Source organism: Scyliorhinus torazame, chromosome 2 (genome assembly GCF_047496885.1).
Source record: "Scyliorhinus torazame isolate Kashiwa2021f chromosome 2, sScyTor2.1, whole genome shotgun sequence".
NCBI classification, from domain to species: domain Eukaryota; kingdom Metazoa; phylum Chordata; class Chondrichthyes; order Carcharhiniformes; family Scyliorhinidae; genus Scyliorhinus; species Scyliorhinus torazame.
In genome coordinates, this window is record NC_092708.1 from 337,258,591 (window position 1) to 337,281,924 (window position 23,334).

At 47.5% G+C, this 23,334-nt stretch overlaps 1 protein-coding gene across 2 annotated transcripts in view; it reads right to left on the bottom strand.

Moving 5' to 3' along the window:
* Positions 1-337: 337 nt before the first annotated feature.
* LOC140402513 (tumor necrosis factor alpha-induced protein 2-like) overlaps positions 338-23,334 on the bottom strand; it is a 45,655-nt gene continuing 22,658 nt past the window's right edge. For both annotated transcript variants that reach the window (XM_072490376.1, XM_072490379.1), the window contains exons 8-13: positions 21,315-21,413; positions 19,514-19,640; positions 19,020-19,142; positions 10,337-10,492; positions 4,353-4,474; positions 338-1,176 (exon numbers count right to left, since the gene is read on the bottom strand). In XM_072490376.1, coding sequence (XP_072346477.1) covers positions 1,020-1,176; positions 4,353-4,474; positions 10,337-10,492; positions 19,020-19,142; positions 19,514-19,640; positions 21,315-21,413 — 784 coding nt within the window. In that variant the 3' untranslated portion in view covers positions 338-1,019. The remainder of the gene's footprint in view (positions 1,177-4,352; positions 4,475-10,336; positions 10,493-19,019; positions 19,143-19,513; positions 19,641-21,314; positions 21,414-23,334) is intronic.

Here is a 23,334-nt window from a genome sequence, read left to right on the forward strand (position 1 = left end):
GGGGGGGCGGTGGTGGCAGCCTGGAATGCACTGCCAAGTGAGGTGGTTCAGGCAGATACATTAGGGACCTTTAAGATGTATCTGGATAGGCACATGAACAGACGGGGTATAGAAGGATACAGGCGGTTGGTCTAGATAGGACAGGTGATCGGTGCAGGCTTGGAGGGCCAACGGGCCTGTTCCTGTGCTGTATTGTTCTTTGTTCTTTGTTTTGTTCTTTAAAATGGCCGAGCAAGCTACTTCATTCAAGGGCCATTATGGATGAGCAATATATGTTGGTCTCGTTAATGATGTCCACTTCCCAAGAACAAATTTAAAAATAAATGTATTGCCTCCATAACATTTTCAGAATGAATTTACTTTCTGTTGAAAATACTGGCTATAAGAAATTGAAGGTATTACAGTGTGATCTTCACGCCAGAGCAGAGTATCATGTTGCTGCAGTCTGTTGTGCTGTTTCACGTCAGCCTGCCTCCTCTGTCTGTTTTCAGGCAAACAGACATCTCCTCTCTCCATCCAACAATATAATTTGGTCATGACCCCCATTGCTGCCACTTAACCTGAATAAATAAAGATGTCACAACAGCAACAGAATCTGAACAAACATTAGAATGTCAATGGACTTATCTTTGTCTACAGCATGACATCTGAATCCAAATGTACAACCTCTAAACCTTGCTGTCCTATGAATTTATTCCCTCTAGAGATCGATATAGGTTCACACGAACGTTTTGAACACATATTACACCAAGGTCATTCGGTGACAATACAGTCAGATATCCCTAAAAATGGTTAAAAAAAGTTATTTTGGACAAGCTAAGAAAATGTTAGATGTTCCATTAAGTGCTTTCATTCTAATTAGACAATCAACCATAGGGCGGCTGGTGTGTGGGCCACAGTAGTAGAAATGATCTGATAAGTTACCATTTGAATGTGCTACATCTGGCCTTGGCGTGCTCAATGTTGACTAAAAAAAAATCATTCTTTTGCTGCACAGTTTCCCAATGGTGAGTTGATTTCTAGACCGCCTTAAGAAGGGTCGAATTGGAAAAGAGCTTCCTGTTCACGGAAGAGTCCACGTTGTTCAGAGGAGCATTGAGAATGTTCAGAATCTTCTTTTCATCTGATTTTGTCACATTGACTTTCATGTGCAAGATGGTTCTAATGTGCTCCTTTCTGCAGAGAGAAGAATGTTGGATGAGGAGGAGTGATTCAAAAGAATTCTGTTGTAACAGAAACTATGCTTGCAGCTACAGAAAAGTGAAGCATGATTATTCTCTCCAGGCATAGTGGTCAGCAGATATCTGTGTGTAAGTGCGAATTGCTAGCTTAGCTAGTAACAATTCTAGAAAGAAATCATCCTATTATAGGAACAAAATCTTAGTCTGTTATGCCTATTTTCCGCATTAACATGAATCGGAATTCTCAAAATTGTGACATGAGTTCTATGGAGTTTTGTGGCAATGGTGTGTGGCAAGTCTAACTTTACACTTTGGAAATTTCTATATCGGTAGATGAAAGAGTCAACAATGTCACCTGCTTTTTAGGAACACTGCTGGCTTCAGACTGGGGGGGGGCAGAAACTTGAGTTGACCGATATCACATACGATTTGAGCAGCTTTTGCTCTGATTAATGCAATTTCTTTAAGGTTATTGAAGTATGGATAATAATTGCCTATGCAAGTGATTGCAGAAGCTATTTTGGAATTAAAATGATGATACTGCCAGCTTGTATCTTGCCATAGGACTGCCAGTTACATGCTCAACAAGCCTCCAAGGCCACGAGTAATCCATACTTGCAGCATTCATTTTATGTCACCTCCGGGCAGACTCCCTGGCAGAGGCTGCAGAGCCTGTTTCAAATATACAAAATAATCTGACCCGGAAATTGGGCTGGGGTCAGAAAACTACAGTTGTGACGGATGATACTCAGTAGTTGTGCAAATATGGGAAGTCCAGGCCCATTTATGGAGGACTTAATAGAGAGTTTGCCTCTAACATTGTGTGCGAACAAAGCACTCATTCCATCATCACTACTGAGCCTGGAGATTCAATGCTGAGTGTAGACCTGCACATTAATGGCAGTACCAGGCAAAGTTTTCATAGAAGCACAGAATTGTCACAGGACAGAAGGAGGCCAGTCGGCCCAGCGCATCTGTACCAGCTCCCCATAGGAGCATTTTACCATCTGTCATCCCCTCACCTTGCCATAACCCTACACATTCTTCCTTTTCAGATAACAATCCAATTCACCCTTGGCTGCCTCGATTAAACCTGCCTCCACCACACATTCACAGTTAGTGCATCCCACAGTCTAATACTCATTGCGTGAAGAGGTTTTTCCCCTCATGCCAATATTACTGGGGCAGCACGATAACCGTGGTTATCATTGTTGTTTCACAGCGCCAGGGTCCCAGGTTCGATTCCCGACTTGGGTCACTGTCTGCGGAATCTGCACGGACTCCCTGTGTCTGCGTGGGTTTCCTCCGGTTTCCTCCCACAAGTCCCGAAAGACGTGTTGTTAGGTGAATTGGACATTCTGAATTCTCCCTCTGTGTACCTGAACAGGTGCCGGAATGTGGCGACTAGGGGCTTTTCACAGAAACGACATAAGCCTACTTGTGACAATAAAGATTATTATTATCATTGTACCTCTTTTCCCAGTTACCTTTTATCTGTGTATTCTTGTTCTTGATCCTACCACCAATGGGAACATTTTCCCCTCTCTACTCTGTCCAGATTTTGAATACCTCCATCAAATCTCCTCTCAACCTGTCCTGCTCCAAGGAAAACAACCCTTTCTCCAATCTATCTTTGTAACTGAAGTTCCCCATTCTTGGAACCATTCCTGTGAATCTTTCCTACCCTCTCTCTAATTCCTTCACATTTTTCCAAAAGTGTGGCAGCCAGAACTGGATGCAATATTACAGCTGAGGCCAAACCTGATGGTCGAGAGACATTTTACATAAGCTTCCTTGCTTTATACTGTATGCCCCTAATAACAAAAAAGCAGAGGATGCTGTATGTTTTATCAACCAATCTCTCCTGCCACCCATGATTTATGGACATATAAACCCAGGTTCCTCTGCTCCTGCACCCCCTTTAGAATTGTACCCTTTGTCTTTCCGAGTGTGAAAGGGAAATTAAATTTGTGAAGTTACTATTGAGAAAAGGGGTATATCGGCTATCTGTAAACCAGAAAGAATAATTTCCTATTGCGCGTCAGCCATTTCTTAGTGATTCCTTTTCATTGCCAGTATACTGCAGCCATTGTAGGGGTTCTACCAGGAGGCATGGTTACATCATCAGTTCACACAATCAACCCCTCACAAAGTCACAAACATTTCTTTAACATCAATTATCATTCAGTTTTGTAATAAAAATGTTTGCCTAGGCATGATTTGAAAGGAGCTGTAAACGGATCGCGTTAAGTTCCTGCTTTGCTGCATCGGATTACTCCATTTCCAATGAGATTGCACATTTTTTCACAAACATTTGGCAATACCCAGATTTGTTTAGAAGATGATTTCCTGTTGCAGAACTACTTTTCCCACGCATCGTTATTGCATATTTAGCTTTCATACAAAGATTAACTGAACATTGTGACAAAATGCTGTTTGAATGAGGTTACGAATATAAGTAAAGTCGATACGGTCCCAGATGACCATAGGCTGCTTTCCCCTTTGAGGGGGAGAGCCGACTGGTGGTGATTTAACCTGAGGGTCACCACACCTCAGGCAAAGGGCAAGGTTGAGAAGGCATCATGAATAACCTCAGCCGGTATGGGAATTGAACCCACGCTGCTGGCCTTGCTCTGCACCATGAACCAGCTGTCCAGCCAACTGAGCTAAACCGGCTGGGATCTGATGTGTATTGCACAGTGGGCTAAACAGCTGGCTTGTAATGCAGAACAAGACCAGCAGCGTGGGTTCAATTCCTGTACTGACCTCTCCGAACAGGCGCCGGAATGTGGCGACTAGGGGCTTTTCACAGTAACTTCATTGAATCCGACTTGCGACATTAAGCGATTATTATTATTATAATTAAATGCCATTGTGTTGTAATAAACCAAGTTTTATTTAACCTTCTCGGTACGGACTCACTTGTGGTCTACAAAATACAGCTTTCAAAATATGGAAACATCTTAGCAAAATGATCTGTGTAGATTTCAAAATGCAAGTACTACAAAGATTGCTTAAAGATCTTTAAATAACTTCACTACATGCCTGAACAGATGAGAATTGAACTCTTTTAAAAGCGAAAGCCAATTTCTAATGGGTCAACTTCCTTTACTAAATGTCCCGATCAGATGTATTGATATTTTTGTTTGAGACTTTTGTAACTGTTCTTACCCAACATCAGGGAAATCTTGAAAGAGTGCAGCAACTTCTATTATAATTGCATCAACATCTTTCAGCCTGATGATTTCAGCTATCTCAGGGAGTGCAGACCTGAGATATGTAGCTTCAGATCCCTGGTTAAGTGAAAAACAAAAACAATCCTCTTGTTAGATATATATATTTTTTAATGTTATGAAAGTGGCTGCAGAACAGTAATCAATGTATCTTGGTAATGTGATGAAATGCAACAAGTGATTTATAACCATCATCTGAAATCTCATATATAAAGTAACAACAATCAACTCATCCCTTTGTATTTGTTATTATTAATGATGGTGCATTGCTAGATTAACACCCTAAACCTCTGATGTATTTAATTGGGTGAGAAAGTGCAATGTGGGAACCCCACCAGCTTCCACCTGATCAAGTCTGGGATGGGAAGGCTCATGGACAGCTTTCCCAATTGGACTCCAATTGAAGCCCTTAAGTGGGCAATGCATAATGAAGCATACTCAAGTAAATCATGCATAATAAGACATGGCTGGGAGCCCAGGCAACCATTAGCGTACTAAAACACCTGTGCTCCAAAGAGAACACTGTTTGATTGACAGATCAAGCTTTCTGATCTCTGCAGTCAATTTCACAATGTTTGTTCACACAGGTTAAGTGGTTTCAATGGTTTGTAGGTTTTGGTATTGATACTTTAAAGGGTCTGAATGATTGTCACTTTTATTAGTTTGTAGTGAAATTACTTTTTGTTGAACGTAGGAGAAGTTATGAATTTCTTACAAAGCTTTTTTTTTCCACATCCCACTTTAAACTATGGGGTTCATTGGTTCCAGACAGTGTATAGTTAATCAATAGGCATGTAAGTGCCAAAGATTGGCAGTGGGCAAGAGGGGCCATATAAAGTGTGTGGAAGGACAGAGCATGGCCTCGAGGCATGAGCGGCCATAGGGGCTGGGTGGCAGGGCATAAACTGGAATAGAGGGCTTCAGGGACCATGAGGGAATATTAGGATGCATCGGGTGGAATGGATGGGGCCTGGGGAGTGTTTTGAGGGTGAGGGGTTCGGGTCTTTGTGTTTCTATTTTAACTGGGACATGGTACAAAGGTAGGCCTTTGAAACAATCCATTTCCACACGAGCAACTCCGAGGGCTGGCTCAAAACTCCTTCATGGGTCAGCTTGCTCTGCGTGGGTTTCCTCCGAGTGCTCCGGCTTACTCCCACAGTCCAAAGATGTGCAGGTTAGGTGGATTGGCCATGTTAAATTGTCCTTGGTGTCCAAAAAGGTTAGGTGTGGTTACTAGGTTATGGGGATAGGGTGGAGGTGTGGGCTTAAGTAGGGTGCTCTTTCCAAGGGCTGGTGCAGACTCGATGGGCTGAATGGCCTCCTTCTTTACAGTAAATTCTATGATTCTGACTCCAGCCCACACCTTGGCGATGCCTTTATGGTGACTTTCTATCGAGGCGGGCAGACCAAGACTGTAATTTTCGCGCCACCCACCTCAAGAATGAAATGCCACCACCGCCCCACCCGCTCCCCATGTCTTGGATAGGAAATAGCCCTTCTGTGATCTAGAATTTGGCACTTAAGAGTTTAAATTGGGGCAAGGGTGGGTGGGCCAGCAGAGGCCTCGCACGCCCTGGTGTAAAATTGCGGCGAGTTTTGGCATGCACTGGGGCCTTTTGGGAAGGCCATCTGAAACATATTTTCTGGTCGTCCACTCCCTTACCGACCAACCTGTTGGCGGGAAAATATGTAATCCTGCCCTTGAAAGTGAACACAGAAACATGACAGAAGTTGGCTTGTAAATTTACTGCAAATTATAGCATTTACTGGATTGGTGATATGAACAATGGGCTTGATTCTCCACTTGGCCATGCCGGAAGCGAGATTCATGATCGGGCAGAGAATTGCGCGAAAAGGAAACCAATCTGTTTGAGCCCGGCACCTATTCTGACACATTGCTCCAGTCCCTCGCTGGCGGTGATATTGAGGCTTGTGCTCCGTGTCGGCCGATCCATGGGAAAGCATGATTTGCATGGAATTTAACATCAATAACAGCTTGGACATTACAGGCTCCCCGATGCTCTGCCCCTCTTAGACGGAGGTGTCGCGGGCACAGATTAGTGAATGTATTTGCAAGCAGGTCTGGGTGCCATGGCTGCGGAGGGAGAGTGGGAGGCTAAAATAATTCTGAAAAAGCCTGAAAGTTGACGGGCTTGCTTGGGCATTGCTGCCCGGGCTGGGGGAATGACTTGGTGCCCCCTCGGGATTGGGTGGCCTGGATCAAACTGCCATTGCTGCAGTATGTGGATTTAAATGCGCCTCTTTGATGCTACTTACATGCCCCTGGCTGTTCACACTGCTGACTGCTCAGTGTGTCCTGGAAATGTTCAGCGAGCCTCTGGTCATCTGGAAGCCCACCCAGGCCACCCCTCTGGATATCCTCATACCCCAGCTGTTTCATGAAGGGGAAGGGCATGGCCAAGCTCAATCAAGGGCCCACCAGGTTTTAAAACTCCTCAGAAGCACTGCCCCACTGCAGAGGAAGCTGGAGATCAGCAGAGCTCACCTCAACCAAAGGACACCTGCACCGTGGCTGTTAGAGCTCCCCTGGTGCTCTGCCGCTCTCAGGGCAGAGGCCTCACCAGTGACCCTCCTGCCCAAGGATCACCAGCGGTCTTCTGGTGATGCTGGTAGCACTGACTGCCTCTGCCACTAACTCACAGACACTGTACAGGAGGGCAGGCTTGAGACTGTGGCCCACCCTGGGGAAGAGGGTGTCCCTCCTCTCCTCGATGGCATGGAGCTCTGGGTCCACCTTAGACTCCTGAACTCGAGGGGGCAAGTCTTCTGGGAGCCACCTTCATGGCTGCAGTGAGTGTTTGTGGTAAGTGGAGCGCTTAAAAGCAGCTCCATCTATCAGGCCACTAATTCCAGCCCCAGTGGTTACAACGTCCGCTGGGCCGGGAATTGCTCACAATTTGTTCCGGCAGAGTGCTGGCTCATTTGTATTTCCTAACTCGCTTACCGAATAGCGCCCCCAATGAAAGTGCGAATCGCATGTCATTCAGTCCCGGCGGGAATACTTGGGCCGAAATTCTCCGTTTGGGCGATTATGGGTGCGATTCTCCCAAAATATTTCTAAGTTAATTTGTGGGGGGGTTTTCAGGGAGTTTCCTGCAGGCTCTGCCAGCGGGTTCCCCACTGTTATTCAATGACACTTAGTCACTTTTTTGGGCCCTGGTTTAGTCCACACTTTGGGTGCGATTCTCTGGCCGCGTTATGTTCAAGGGAGAGCGCAACACAGCCGCTGAATGCCAGGAGTGGCTTCCTGCGAGATGTCAGAACTCCGCCCCAAGTGGGCGGGACTGAATGACGCTTCCGGAATTAGGTCATACCGTCATCCCTCGATTCTTTGGCCTCCCCAGGGAGGCTGCATCTACGTGCCGATCTGTGCTGGTCCACACAAATTGGGACCAGGCAGAACGGCACCCTGGGGGTCACCATGGCAATCGGACACCCCTGAGTGGTCAGGGTAGGTGCAGGGTGGCTCCCTGGCCCTCCCCCTCGAATGCGGGCAGCTTGGCACAGCCACCCTGGCACAGCGGGAACTCCGCTACCAGCGGCAGGAGGAGGAGAATCCATACCTTAGTCTCCCAAACGGAGACTTCCGGCCAATACAACAATATACCAGAATGCTTTTGTTAAATAGTTTAATGCTATTCTAAGTCGTCTTCAAATGGCAAAGGTTGTCTTTCTCAAATGCTCACTGGGAGATGTGTAGTGAACATTCCAACAGAGCAAATCCAGAGCAAAACAGGCCATTTGCCTCAGAAAGCCAACTCCATTCTGACGCCTCTTGGATTGATGTGTATCCAGACTGTTCAGGTTTTCTCTTGTCAAGTGGCTCTACTTATCTGGATCTAACTTTTTAAAATGTATTTTTTCATGAGGATGTGAGTATTGGTGGCAAGGCCATCATGAATTGCCCGTCTTTAATTGCCCTTGAGAAGGTGCTGGTGAGCTGTCATCTTGATCCAATGCAGTCCATGTGGTTTGGGTACACTCATGGTGATGTTATGTAGGGGATTCCAGCCTTTTGACACAGTAACACTGAAGAAACGGTAAAATAATTCCAAGGTGGGATGGTGTGAGACTTGGAGGGGAATTTGCAGGCGGTGGTTCTACGCATCTGTTGCCCTTGCCCTTCTTGGGGGAAGGGGTTGCACGGTGGTTAGCACTGCCGCCTCAATGTCAGGGGCCCAGGTTCAATTCTGACCTCGGTTGACTGTGTTGAGTTTGTACATTCTCCTCGTGTCTGTGTGGGCTTCCTCCGGATGCTCCGGTTTGCTCCTACAACCCAAAGATGTGCAAGTTAGGTGGATTGGCCGTGTTGAATTGCCCCGTAGGGTGGGGTTGCAGGAATAGGGCGGGGGGATTGGACCTAGGTAGGGTGGTCTTTCGAAGGGTCGGTGCAGACACGATGGGCCGAATAGCCTCCTGCACTGTAGAGATTCTATGATTTGCAAGGTGCTGGCAAAGAAGCCTTGGCAAGTAGCTGCAGTGCATCTGGAAAGACACTGCTGCCACTTTGCATCAGTGGTCGAGGGAGCACCATGTTTCTGTATGTATTTTTTATGTATTACTATTATTAATTATTATTGCACTATATTGTTCCTTATCTTTTTCCATGGCGGACCCAAACATTATTATGCTGTGACCACTGTTGCCTAAGGATTCCATTTTGACACTTCTCTTATTTTCCCCAATTAAGGGGCAATTTAGCGCGGCCAATCAACCTACCTTGCACATCTTTGGGTTGTGGGGGGGAACCCACTCAGACACAGGGAGAATGTGCAAACTCCACACGGACAGTGACCCAGGGTCGGGATCGAAACTGGGACCGCTGTGCCGAGAAGCAGCAGTGCTAACCACTGCGCCATCATGCTGCCTCCCATTTTGACACTTGATCCATTTTTTACCCATCTCATTCCTCAGGATCACCTTCCTTGTTGAGTTGGAAGCATTCTGATCAAGAACATTCTCCTGAAAACATTTCAACAACATGTCCCCCTTCCCTGACCTTTACACTATTTCTATCCCAATTTGTATTAGGATAATTAAAGAGCCCATTATCACTACCCTGTACTTTGTACTTCACAATAGTTTCCCTGCAAATTTACTACTCTCTATCTTTCCAACTATATATGGTCTGTAGAATACACCAGTCCCAGTATGGTACTTCTATTGTTTCTTAACTCTACCCAAATGAATTATCTCATTGAACCAGCAGCACGGTAGCACAGTTACTTCACAGCTCCAGGGTCCCAGGTTCGATTCCCGGCTTGGGTCACTGTCTGTGCGGAGTCTGCACGTTCTCTCTGTGTCTGCGTGGGTTTCCTCCGGGTGCTCCGGTTTCCTCCCACAGTCCAAAGTTGTGCAGGTTAGGTGGATTGGCCATGCTAAATTGCCCCTTAGTGTCCAAAAAGGTGGGGTGGGGTTACGGGGATAGGGTGAAGGTGTGGGCTTGGGTAGGGTGTTCTTTTCTAGGGCCGGTGCAGACTCGATGGGCTGAATGGCCTCCTTCAACACTGTAAATTCTATGAACCCGTTGGGACGTACTCTTCCCCCCCAGCACTGTAATTGTCTCCTTGATCAACACTGTCACCTCTTCTTCTTTCTTTCCTTCCCTATCTTTTCTGAATAACTTGTATCCATGAACATTTAGCGCCTAGTCCTTTTTTGAGCCTGAACTCCATTATCACCGCAACATCATACTAGCCTATGCTCGTCTGTGCCTGCAGCTTACCAGCCTTATTTGCTGAGCTTAGTGTGTTTGCATAGATGCACTGTAAACCTAATTTAGACCCATCACATCAGTATTTCTTACTCTAGTCTCTCCCAATCCTTTGTGCAACTTGTTCCTCCTTTCCGATGTCACATCCCGGGTCCCCATCATTGTCAGAACTCCTTTGGTTTACTTACAAAGCAACAGAATAATGCCCACAACTGGTCAGCTTCATACTGTATCTGGTCTGCCACTTGTTTCTGTTGATTTTCTGTTTTGCAATTCAGCCTTCTCTTCATAATTCTTAGGATATATTCCGTAATGAGCTGCTTGTGGATTTCTCTCAATAGATCCTGTTTTTGAAAAAGACAAGAAGAAAAGCTATAGTCGGGTGTGGACACAGAACATTTTTTATTCCTCTAAAAGCAAACATGTACAGGCACGGCAGAATCCTTTTTTTTAATGAAAGGACGTTCTGTTTCCAAGTAAAATGTTTATCGAAGAACTTTACTCAGAAGGGGAGGCTCCCCTCCAGCCCGCTGTTTCCTACAGTTTTTCTCTTCTGAAGGTTTGTTTTCATTCTGGCCACTTTCCACCAGCTGCCTGTGCTCTTTATGGATTGACTTTTCCCAAGGTAGAAGATAATTAGTAGGAGGAAACAGTTTTGGGCCCTGACGCCGCTCGTTGTCATAGGCCATTCAATGGCATAGTTCCTCCCTGTTCGCTGTCCAGCTTGGGACTCCGGCTTGGGGATGTCGGAGAGCCAATCAGAGGGCCAAAGTGAAGGGTGGTTGACAACCCCACTGTGAGTGCTGCTGAGGTGAATGGAGAGGGAGAGAGCGGAATCAGATAGAGGTTTGACATTGCTGATGGTGCTGATATATATTCCCTTATTTCCCCTTTTATTTTGCTGTCGCACCTTTGATCGATGGTTGATTTAAAAAAAAAAAACATTTTTTAAAATTCTCCTTTTTCACATTTTTTACCAAATTTACACCCACCAACAATAAACAATAATCAGTAACAAATATGTCAACCCCCATATCAATAACAACGATCCCATCCTCCCACCAACATTAGCCCGCATGTTCCCACAAACAAATGACAAAAAGGAATTAGGGATCACCCATAGTCGCCATTAATACACACCGGCCCCCTCCCCCCAACCCTCCCACCCACACGCCACAACTAATGTCCGATGTTATCCAGTTCTTGAAAGTGCATAATGATAATGCCCATGAATTGTAGAACCCCTCCATCCTTCCCCTCAGTTCAAACTTAACCTTCTCCAGAGTCAAGAATTCCAACAGGTCCCCCCCCGCCACGCCAGGGCACAGGGTGGAGCGGTTGCTCTCCAACCTATCAGGATCTGCCTTTGGGTGATCAATGAGGCAAAGGCTACAACATCTGCCTCCGCACCCGTTTCCAACCATGGCTGGTCTGACACTCCGAATATGGCCTGTCGAGGGCCTGGGTTCAGTTTCACGTGCACCACTTTAGAAATTACCCTAAAAACCTCCTTCCAGTAATCCTCCAGCTTTGGACCAAAACATATGAACGTGATTAGCGCCCCCCCCCCTCCTCATCTTTTACTCCTTCAAAGAATCGGCTCATCCTCGCCCTCGTGAGGTGTGCTCTGTATACCACCTTCAGCTGTATCAGCCCCAACCTCGCGCACGAGGTGGAGGCATTCACTCTCCGGAGCACCTCACGCCAGAACCCCTCCTTCATATCCTCTCCCAACTCTTCCTCCCACTTTGCTTTGATCCCTTCCAGTGGTGCCTTCTCCTCTTCCAAAATAGCCCCGTAAACCGCCGACACTACCCCCTTCTCCAGTCCCCCTGTCGTCAGCACCTGCTCCAGCAATGTGGAGGCCGGCTCCTCCGGGAAGTTCTGCATCTCCTTTCTGGCAAAATCTCGAAACTGCATGTATCTAAACATTTCCCCCTGCTCCAGCCCATACTTCGCTTCCAGCTCCTTCAATCCTGCAAACCGACCCCATAGAAACAAATCTTTCAGTGTCTTAATCCCCTTCTCCTCCCATTTCTAAAAATTTCCATCCCACCTCCCTGGCTCAAACCTGTGGTTCCCCCGAATCTGCATTTCCCTTGACCCTGCCCCCAACCCGAACTGTTAGCGAAACTGCCTCAAATTCTCAATTAAGTTATTATTACCGGACTCCCTGAATATTTCCCCGGAGCTATCGGGAGCGGCGCTGTTGCTAGTGCTTTCAATTCCGACCCCCTGCACAAACTCTCCTCCATTCTGACCCACATGAATCATCCCCTCTGACCCAGCTCCGCACCTTCTCCACATTCGCCGCCCAGTAGTAATACATCAGGTTCGGAAGACCCAAACCCCCTGCCTGCCTTCCCCTCTGTAGCAGCACCTTTCTAACTCTGGCCACCTTCCCTCCCCATATGAACGACGTAATCCTTCCCTCAATCTCTCTGAAAAAAGCCTTTGGCAGGAAAATCGGCAGGCATTAAAAAATAAACAGAAATCGCGGCAACACGTTCATTTTAACCGCCTGTACCCGACCCGCCAGTGACAGAGGGAGACCATCCCACCTTGCCAGATTAGCTTTCACTCTCCCCACCAAACTAGAAATGTTGTACCTGCGGAGCCCCCCCCACCCCCGGGCAAGCTGCACCCCCAGGTACCTAAAGTGAGTCCCTGCCCCACGGAATGGCCCACCCCTGCACCCATCCCCGACCGAGACACCACAAAATACTCACTCTTGTCTAGATTTAGTTTGTACCCCGAGAAAGACCCAAATATTCGAAGCAGCTCCAATATTCCTCCTATCGACACACTCTGTTCCGACACGTATAACTGCAAGTCATCGGCACATAAGGATACCTTATATGCTCTATCCCCCCCCGCACTATTCCTTTCCACACCCCCAAACTTCTTAATGCGATGGCCAACGGCTCAATCGCGAGTGCAAACAGCAGGGGGGACATAGGACATCCCTGCCTAGTCCCACAGTGGAGAGAAAAGTATCTTGAGCTGATCTTGTTTATGTGGACACTCGCCCTCGGCTCTTTATATAGTAGTATTACCCAGTTCGCAAATCTTGGTCCAATCCCAAACCGCTTCAGAACTGCCATCAAGTATCCCCATTCTACCCGGTCAAACGCCTTCTCAGCGTCCAATGCCACAACCACCTCTGTTTCCTTCCCCTCTGCCGGTGCCATAACAACGTTCAATACCCTTCTAATGTTTGAAAAGAGCTGCCTCCCTCTCACGAACCCCGTCTGATCTTCACCTATCACCTTCGGAAGGCACTCCTCCAGCCTACACGCCAGTACCTTTGCTAATACTTTTGCGTCCACATTCAGATGTGATATGGGCCTATACCACCCACACCCCATCGGATCTTTATCTTTTTTTAGTAACAGGGAAATCGACGCCTGCCCCAAAGTTTGTGGCAACAACCCCTTCCCTCTCGCCTCTTCAAACATCCCCACCATCAGGGGTGCCAGCTTATCCTTGAATTTTTTATAATATTCCACCGGAAACCCATCCGGCCCTGCTACCTTCCCCGACTGCATCCTCCCAATCGCATCCTTTATCTCCTGCTCCACTATCGCTCCTTCTAAGGCAGCCCTGTCCCCCTCCCGTAACCTCGGGTACTCCAACCCATCTAGAAATTCCTGCATCTCACGGTCTCCCCCAGGTGGCTCTGACTTGTACAACCTCACATAAAATTCCTCAAAAAACTTGTGAATCAGTTCCGGAGCCACCACCATCTTCCCTGCCCTATCCCTCACCTGAACAATTTCCCTTACCGCTGCTTCCCTCTGGAGCTGACCTGCTAACATACCTTATAACATGCCTTATCTCCATGTTCGTAAACTGCACCTTGCTCGTCTCAGTTGGCGCACCGCCTTCCTGGTAGATAGTGGGTCAAAGCTTGCCCGTAGTTCCTTCCTCTTTTCCATCTTCTGCATAACTCCTATCTACCTCCAACATCTCATCTATTGCCCTCTGCCGCTCCAACCTCTCCTCTTTGTCCACCCTGGCCTTAAACGAAATCACCTTACCCCTCAACGCCGCCTTTAGAGCCTCCCAGACGACTGCCTTCGACACCTCACCCGTACAATTGAAACCTACATATTCCTCAATTACCTATTCAATTTTGTCACAGAACCCTTGGTCCCCCAAATGTCCCACATCTAATTTCCACCCCGGCCTCTGCGCTACCCCCTTCTCCAGTACCATATCCACCCAATGCGGAGCGCGATCTGACACTGCAATTGCCGAGTATTCTGACCCCTTAACCCCAGCCAGCAAAGCCTTCCCCACCACAAAAAAGTCGATCCGCGAGTATACCTTATGGACTGCTGAGAAAAACGAGTACTCCTGTTCCCTTGGGTGCAGGAACCTCCAAGGGTCCACCCCTCCCATTTCCACCATTAGCCCAGCCAGCACCTTTGCCCCCCCCCCCGATGGGACCAGCGAGCGCGGCCGTGATCTGTCCAACCTTGGCTCCTGCACCAAGTTCCAGTCCCCCCCCACAATCAGCTCATGCGTGTCCAAGTCGGGAATGGCCCCAAACCCTTCTTTGCGAATCCCACATCGTCCAAATTGGGGTCATATGCACTTAACGGCGCCACTAACCTCCCCTCCAGCGCCCCTGTTACAATCACATATCTACCCCCCTGATCTGCCGCCACCTTCTCCATCTGGAAGCGTACCCTTTTGTTGACCAACACCACTACCCCTCGAGCCCTTCCATCAAATCCGGAGTGAAACACTTGGCTAACCCAGCCCTTTTTAAGTCTCACCTGGTCCTTCACCCTCAAGTGAGTCTCCTGCAGCATTGCTACATCGGCTTTCAAACTTTTAAGATGCGCAAGCACCCTTGACCTCTTGACCGGACCTCCTAACCCCTCACATGACTATCCTAACTGGGCGTCTCTCACCCCCCCCCCCCCCCCATTCTTCTTATCCACCATCATCATAGCACCGGGCCCTGCCCCATGAGCCTGACCCACCCCTTTCCATTGTTAACATCGACCCCCCCCCCGCCCCCAGAAACCCCTCCTACATTTCCTATTGAAGGGCTCCAATGTCCGCAGCCCTCCTCTCACCTCACCCCCATTCACTAACCGACTTTAGTTAGCTAGCGCGGGTGGCTCCCCCCATCAAGGTATACTGTCCCCTCCCACCCTGTCCCAGAGAAAGAAAAAACAACAACCCACCTCGGCCCATGTCTTTGCCACAGCTACCCTCACCGGGGCGATTGCCTCCACCAATTACTTCAATGCGACCACCATCTCCTGCCTCAAAGCTTCCATGTGCCTCGCAAACTGCTTTTCCAGCTCCACCGCCATCACGTCAGTCATCTTCTCCACCGTAAGCAGTGCGGCCCCCACCATGCGTTCCGGCATCCGCCATCCTGTCAGCACTTTTGCTGGTCCTCTCATTCAACAGCGAGCCCGCGCTTCCTCCCTTCCTCGACGCAGCTTTTCACATCATTTAACGACATTATTTTTCCTTTTTGTTTTTCACCCTTCTTTCCTGCTTCAATCTTTTTTTTAAACAGAAAAACAAAAAATGTCTTCCTTCAAAAAAAAACTTTCACCAAGTTTCTTTAAAACTTCTTTCTTTTCTTTTCTGTATTCCTCCAGAATTTCCCTGCGACCAGACTTCAGTTTTCTTACAACATTCTAGGCAGGAGCCACCCGATGTGGGACATCTCACCTACATCGCACCCTGGCTTCGGGCCTGCCGCCTTGACCTCCGTTTGGCTCCGCCCCCGTTGCTCCGACCTCCGCAGCACCAGTCGCCCGACACCTGCGCGGGGTTCCTCGCCGGTTTTCGAACCGGCCCCGCTTGATGCCCGGGTGGCCCCAAATGCCGACAATAATGGGGGCGGGGGACAGCGAAGAATCGGGGAAACCCCCGAAAGCGCTGCAAATAGTGGCCACCGGTGGGAGCTCCTCTCGATGTGGCTGACCCGCTTGCAAATGCCACCGGACTGATCGATGGTTGATTGATGGTCATCTCGCTTTAAGGTAAGCAGCCTGTAAGAAGCCTGTACCTTTCATTCAAACAGAAGAATCTGGAAGGTTGTGCTCATTTAAACTGGTGGTTGCAAACTGGCTGGCATCAGTGAGGACTCGGTTTAATTGACTGGCTGGTGGCCAATGAATTGGCCCAACGATTGTGCTCTGTCCGGTAACAGGTGGTGATTGGATCTGATCCCATTGATGTTTTTGACAGTCCCAAGGGCTTGATTTTGGTTTCAGTTTTTATTCTGGCAGCCTGGAGAAGAGATCCAACTAACTCTCTCCAAAAAGATCCAGCTAATTCTCTCCAGAAGGTCAGTGGGAGAGCTGACTCCCCCTCCAGCAAGCCTCTGGGTGCTATTGTCTTGAGACCGCACAGGCCTGAAGTCAAACCAGGAGCAGAAAGCAAAGTTTGATGTGAAATAGAGTTTGTCCCCTGAAAGACAGAGGCCTAAATGTGAACCTTGAGCTGAAGGCCCAGTTTGATGAGAAATAAGGGGCGTGATTCTCCGTTGGCCGATGCCGAAATCGGGAAAGGCGGTTGGGCGGAGAATCGGGTCCGGCGCCAAAATCGTGGTAGGCGCCGATTTGACGCCAAATCGCGATTCTCCGTCACCTCGAAAATGGGGTCAATGCGTTTCACCCTGCATGTACAGTAGTCACAGTTTGCATATCATGAACTGGTCCGACCTGGTATTTCCGGGACCTCCGCGATTCTCTGCCTCTGATGGGCCACGTTTCTGATGGAGTGGTTCACTTGTGCTTTTAAAAATCATGAAACTGGCGTGGCGGCTGCTGAGGGAGAGAGAGGGGGTACGGAAGGTGTCCAACATGGCCATAGTGTGCTGACAGTTGTGCCGCTGGCTGGGTGGTTTCTGCCAGGACCGTGGGGAGAAGTGTTGGGTGGCCAGGAGGTGGGCTGTGGGGTCATAGTGCGTGAGCACGGAGCACCATTGCCGCAGCCATGCAGCTGCGCACACAGCTAACAGCCCATTTTGAATCTGGCGCCACGGTTCATATAGGTGTCCCCTCAGGGCACCCCCCTGGGTGCCCTCTGGCCCCAGATGACCCATCAGCTGTATGGGTGTGCTCCAGCACAACCATTGACATCTTTTTGGCTGGGATGGTGTGTGGGGAGTGTAATGTGTTTATGCGGCTGCAGCTTGTCGGCCTCCCAAGTGGCAATCACCGGACCCAGCGAATCAGGCACCATTTTTCATTGGAATCGATTGCGTTACACGCGGCATCGGTGCTAGCCCCTCAATGGTAGCGGAATAGGTCCAGGTGCGGCGCCAAATTTTCTGTCGTGAATGTCCACGGATTCTCTGTTGGCGTCAACACTGAGTCTCAGAAATGGAGAAATAAGGCCTAAGGTGTCTCTCCAGAAAGCCTGCTGCCCATGAGTATGGCATTTCCCAAACTACAGGGCCTCTGAATGAATGAATCTATAAAGGAGAACATTACCGGCTGTAAACCAGAGACTTTAATCAGCAAGTTTTCTGTTAAGAAAGTGTGCTAAAGGACCACCATCTGAAGCAAAGACTCATGTTTTGACCTTCTCCCGTATTATTTTTTACTCCTTTTGTACCATCTGTGTTTGTCTGTCTTGTGTGTAGGTAATGGGTGGGGAGGTTAAAGTATGTAGCAGGTATTAGCTTGTCATTAACCAGTTGTATTTATTGCATTTTTCATGATCGTCCTTGTTATAAATAAACAGTAATCGTGTTTAAACTTTCAAACCTGGTGACTGTAATTATTGGGCAGCTAAGGCTTCGGGTATTTTTATAAGAATTATTGGTTCATTCACTTGTTGTGACTCCAGGGCACGCGGGACTGGAATTGACTGTGCACTAGCCCAAGGTGTCAGAACAATGGTACTGGCAGTTAATTCTTGACAGCCAGTACTATCCAGTCACACTGTCAGCAGGTGAATCACATACAATTTTATGCTTATGCAGGCAGATGTTCTGAGGCTTGCTAATTTGGTTCAAGCTTCAAAGTAAACACTGCATATGCATTGCAGGGTGCTCTGAACTCCCATTGTACTCTGACCTTCTGTGAAGGTACTCTGACCTTTCCTTGTGAACGAAAAAGGAGTGGCAAGGAGGCACAGTGGTTAGCACTACTGTTTCACAGCGCCAGGGACTTGGTTCAATTCCGGCCTTGTGTGGACACCTCCAGTGCTCCGGCTTCCTCCCATAGTCCAAGGATGTGCAGGTTAAGTGGATTGGCCATGATAAATTTCCCCTTAGTGTCCAAAGATGGGTAGATTGGGTGGAGTTATGGGGATGAAGTGGGGCAGTGGGCCTTGGTGATGTGCTCTTTCAGAGGGTCGGTGCAGACTCAATGGGCTGAATGGCTTCCTTCTGCACCGTAGGGATTCCATGATTCTAGAGTAGAAAAACTGCAGACAAGGCGCGTCTCCTGTGTGCTCTATTCTGCCTCAACAATGCCCCACTAATTGACTCAATACTTACTTTATTTGGCTTCCTGTCGCTGCTGAGTGAGCTCCCGTCAAATCCTTGAAGCTACCTCTGGAAAAATCATAAGGAGGCGTCAGCCTGTCGGGAAACCAGCACACTGTCCTTGACCGCAAATCTGTCACCACCCCTCCACCTCCAAAGGTGCCTCTGAATCTTTTGAAAAAGTCTCCCCCTCCATGTCCCCATGAATGGTGCAATTTTGATATCTGAGGTTTGGCACTGACTGTGAACCTTTGCAATCACACTTGATTCCGCCCACACCCATGCATGATTCCAGCATGGGTCCCTGGGCGGAGGTCACTGGGCATTTGGAAAAAGCTGACCATCATGATGTGTTTTCCTTCCCGAGCCCCAATCCTGTCGAATCTGTGACATACCTGATACTGTGGTGGTTTCAATTTCTTTAGCTCTGTGAGGTGCTCCTCTGTTATTTCAAATATTTTGTCTATGGGCTCCGGGCAGTCCAGCCACTTTGCTGTCACCAGCATTTTGCAGTGAGGCTAAGGAAGAATGTAAAGGACTTCATTTATAATAACTCTGAATTATGCAAATGGAAAATTAATAATTGTTCCTTTCAAAACCTGACCCTGAACAAAAGTCAACAATTTGTTAAGCCAGATATTTCCAAATTTTATTAAATATTTTCTAATGGAGATTTACACATTGTCAAGAGCAATGTAAGTTCAACAATTGTTTAAATAATGTGAGTAAAAACAGTGGAAAATGGAAGGGGTTACACACAGTACACTGAAGTGTTTATATACCATATACTAAATACGATGAAGAATCTTACTCCACATTTCTCAATTTTATGGGAACTTCTTCTCAAAATTCATGTTTTGCATACATGTTTATTGTGCTCACATCATACCTTTAATTTACAAAACAAGATCTTTATCAAGGTGTCTTTTCTCCTCTTTTCCACTTCATTCAGAATTGAAAGGATATTATCTTTCAGCGCAATATTTGTGATTTTCTCATCTTTATTGAGGTAATCCCTAAAGCAGAATAAAAAATTCAGAAATTAAACCGGTTTAAACCCAAAAGAGTCTTGAGAAAGTCACCTGCAAAGGTGAATCTATTGAATATTTGCTGCCTTGTTGGCAGCAGACCCTGGGTATATCCTGGAAGGTGGTAGGGTGGGAATTGGAGTGGGGAGGTAACTGGGTGTGCTGGGGAAAGAGCATGGAAGAAGGGTCAGTCGTGGGACATCAGCAGACCTCAGCAGTGCTGGTAGAGCTGCACCACTCCTGCTCCTCCCGGCTCCATAGGACAGTGAGTCAAATCTTCTTCTCTCGTTAGCATTGAATATATTTCTTGGGGCACCAGATACAGCCCTGTGAAATTGGTGGTTATTGTTTTCGTTTTCATCCTGGTAATGGGTGCATCGAGGATTATTTATCCCTTGTGTCAATTGTACCTCTTAAGTGTGGTCTATTTATGGTCGTAAAGAGATTTTTATATATTTTATTGATCTAAAAATCAATCTGAGAAATCTAACTTTTGTAAGGGGCAACAAAAGGAGACAACACTGAGTTGTAGAGAAAATCAAAACTTATTTTTATTTAAAATGTTAACTACATACACAGCTCCAGTAGTTCCCAACCTCGGTCTTCGCTAGCCGGTGCCTGACTGATCGACTCTATTTATATAAAACCACGTTGACTTAGTTAAGGGTGCTCCCCCCACCCCCCCACCCTTTATCGGGGGAAGCTCGTATTCTGCCAGATCCACTCTCTAGTGGATCACTCTGACCCATAAGACCCGTGTGGGATATAACATAAACTAAATTCCGTCAACTAATTATTGTCCACACCAAAATATTTTAAATTATTTTGCAGAAACTCTGGGCGGGATTCTCCACTCCCACGCCGTTGTGAACGCCGTCGAGGTTCACGACGGCGCGAAACGGCCCCGATCCCGACCGATTCAGGCCCTGACAATGGGCTAGGATCGGGGCCATGTCATCTACACGCGCCAGGCCTTGTCGCCCGCGTAAAGGCGGCGCCGCATAGATGACGCGGCCGGCGCCGCATAACAGGCGTCATCCCCGCATGCGCGGGTTGGCCGGCGCCAACCCGCGCATGCGTGGTTGCCGTCCTCTGAGTCCGCCCTGCAAGAAGATGGCGGATGGATCTTGCGGGGCCGCGGAAGGAAGGAGGTCCTCCTTCAGAGAGGATGGCCCGACGATTGGTGGGCACTGATTGCGGGCCATGCCACATTTGAGGTACCCCCCGGTGCAGGATCCCCCCCCCCCGCAGGCCCCCCCCCCCCCCCCCCCCCCCCCCCAGCGTTCCTGCGCTGTTCCCGACGGCAGCGACCAGGTGTGGACGGCGCCGGGGGGAACCCGCCATTTTGGCCTGGCCGCTCGGCCCATCCGGGCCTGAGAATAGCGGGGGTGCCGGAGAATCGCCGTTTTGGGTGTCTCCGGCGATTCTCCGGCCCGCGGAACTCGACGGTGCCGTTCCTGCCGCTTGGGAGAATCGCGGGAGGGCGTCGGACCGGCGTCCCGGGAAATTTTGGCGGCCCAGGCGATTCTCCCAACCAGCGCGGGAGTGAAGAATCTCGCCCCATGTTCACACGTCTATACAACTTCATTTATGCTTAGCATTGCATGATGCTGGACTCATTTTCAATTTGGCAGATTAAAACACTCAGTTTACCAAAGGTACCTGATAGCTTCACAGCTGTTGATAATTGCGATTACAACGGGAATGAAATTTGGATGGTTAAAATGCTTCTTTTCAAAATTCTCTGCAGAACTCTGGAAGCTGAAAAATATTTGATATTTTATTCATTATTTGTGCCACAAGAGCTATAAACATATCAACGTATTTGTATCACTATATGAAGTGCAGTGGTATTTCAGAATAATTCAAATTTATCAATTAGATCATTGATTTGTCTCAGCTTTCTCTGTTTATCAATATTATTGAATATAGAAGCTTGGAGGCAGCATGACTGAGGTTTCAAAATATTATAAAAATTGAATAGATAGAAATACACTATTTTCTTTGATGGGAAATCAGGAACAAAGGAGCATAATCATAAAATCATTGAAACGGCACTTATGAGTGAAGTCATGGAAATCAAAAGACTTGGACCCTGTGTCAATTGAAATTTTAAAGATTAAGATTGAAAGATTTGTTAAGGTACAGATACAAAGGATATGGAGAATGAAGGGTTAATAAACTTGAAGAATAGATCAATCATGCTCTGGTTAAATGCTGGAAAAAGTTCAAGGGCTACATCTATTCTAATGTTACAATGTACCAATGTTACAATGTACCATAGGCAATATTTCTCTGAATGTGCCACCCTCTTTCTCCTAAATACGTTATCCTTCACAATTATGCTTATCTTTGCGCCCTTATCTATTTCCTTCTTGTTCACTGCAATCTCCAGCCATTCCAGCAGCAGTTCTAATGGAACACGATAATACATTCTGAAGCTGGGTACATGCTGTGACTTTAACACAGTTTTCACAAAATTATAGTTTTGGAGCTGAAACTAAGCATCACATTGCCATTGGAGGTATTGTGGTCCAGTGGGTAATGTCCCTGCCTCTGAGCCAGACGCTCTGGGTTTGAGCTCCACCCTGGATTTGATGGCCAAGGAAGGTGCGTTCATAACGTGATCAAACAGGTGGAGTGTCAGCCTGTAAATCCTTCTAAACGTGCCGATGGCTGGTGGTAGGAATGGGAGAGGCTCCTGGCCGGCCACTCTTGATGTGGAGTGGCACCCCGCAAGCGCTAAGCTCCTGGCAACAGACGAGCTACCTGTTCCGGGAATTGATAGCTATGGAAACAGACAAAAGTCTGCCTTTGTGCACTACTAGGTGCGGGAAGAGAATTGAAATTGGAACCACTGCCATTATATTTTCCCTAAAACAGATGGCAGCGTGCGGGGAGGGGCGGGTGGCATAACAAGAACTGTGAGTATCACTTCTGCTCTCTGGCGTTTTGCTGTTTTCTGCATGGTTCTAATTCAAAGTTAAATTGCTGGTGGTGTGCAGGGGGATGCATTCAACCACCTGGCAGGGAAAGCTTTTCAGTGACAATGCTTCCGATATGGGTGAGCTATATACCCGATGGTGAAACAGATCTGCATCACCAACAAAACCTTCCTGCCCAACTCCATTGCCTTTAACATAAGACTTGAGAACACAGAGCTTGTACAGGTGTTTTCGAAAGTTAAATTTCACTTAGAAATATTTCACATAAAATTGGCTCCACTTTACTCACATGTGCATTACAGTTGTTTGTTGAGACTAGCTTAGTCAGAGAGCTCATGGTTGCCATACATTGATGGTTATGGGGCATTTCCTTAATTGTGGGAGGAACAATGTTGTGTTTATATGTTCACCCCTTATTGAGTGTTTATGTTAGTGTCCAGTGTTGTATTTGCCACTCTGTGAGACATGGCTGGACTTGCAGACTCCAGTGGCCCTCCCTTCAATACATTGTAAAGGACATTGTCCGAGATAGCTCAGCAGGGTTAACTGAATTGTTGCGGGTGAACCCAGGACCCGGTAAGGACTCTCTGCCAGTCAAAACCTGAGATTGACACACATTTGGACAGTACTGACATTGCCATTCAAGCCCCTCATTTTTTACCTTGATTGATTGTATATACCCACCACTACCCTGCAGCCCCCCCCCCTCCCCACACACACAACAGATGATAATTTTG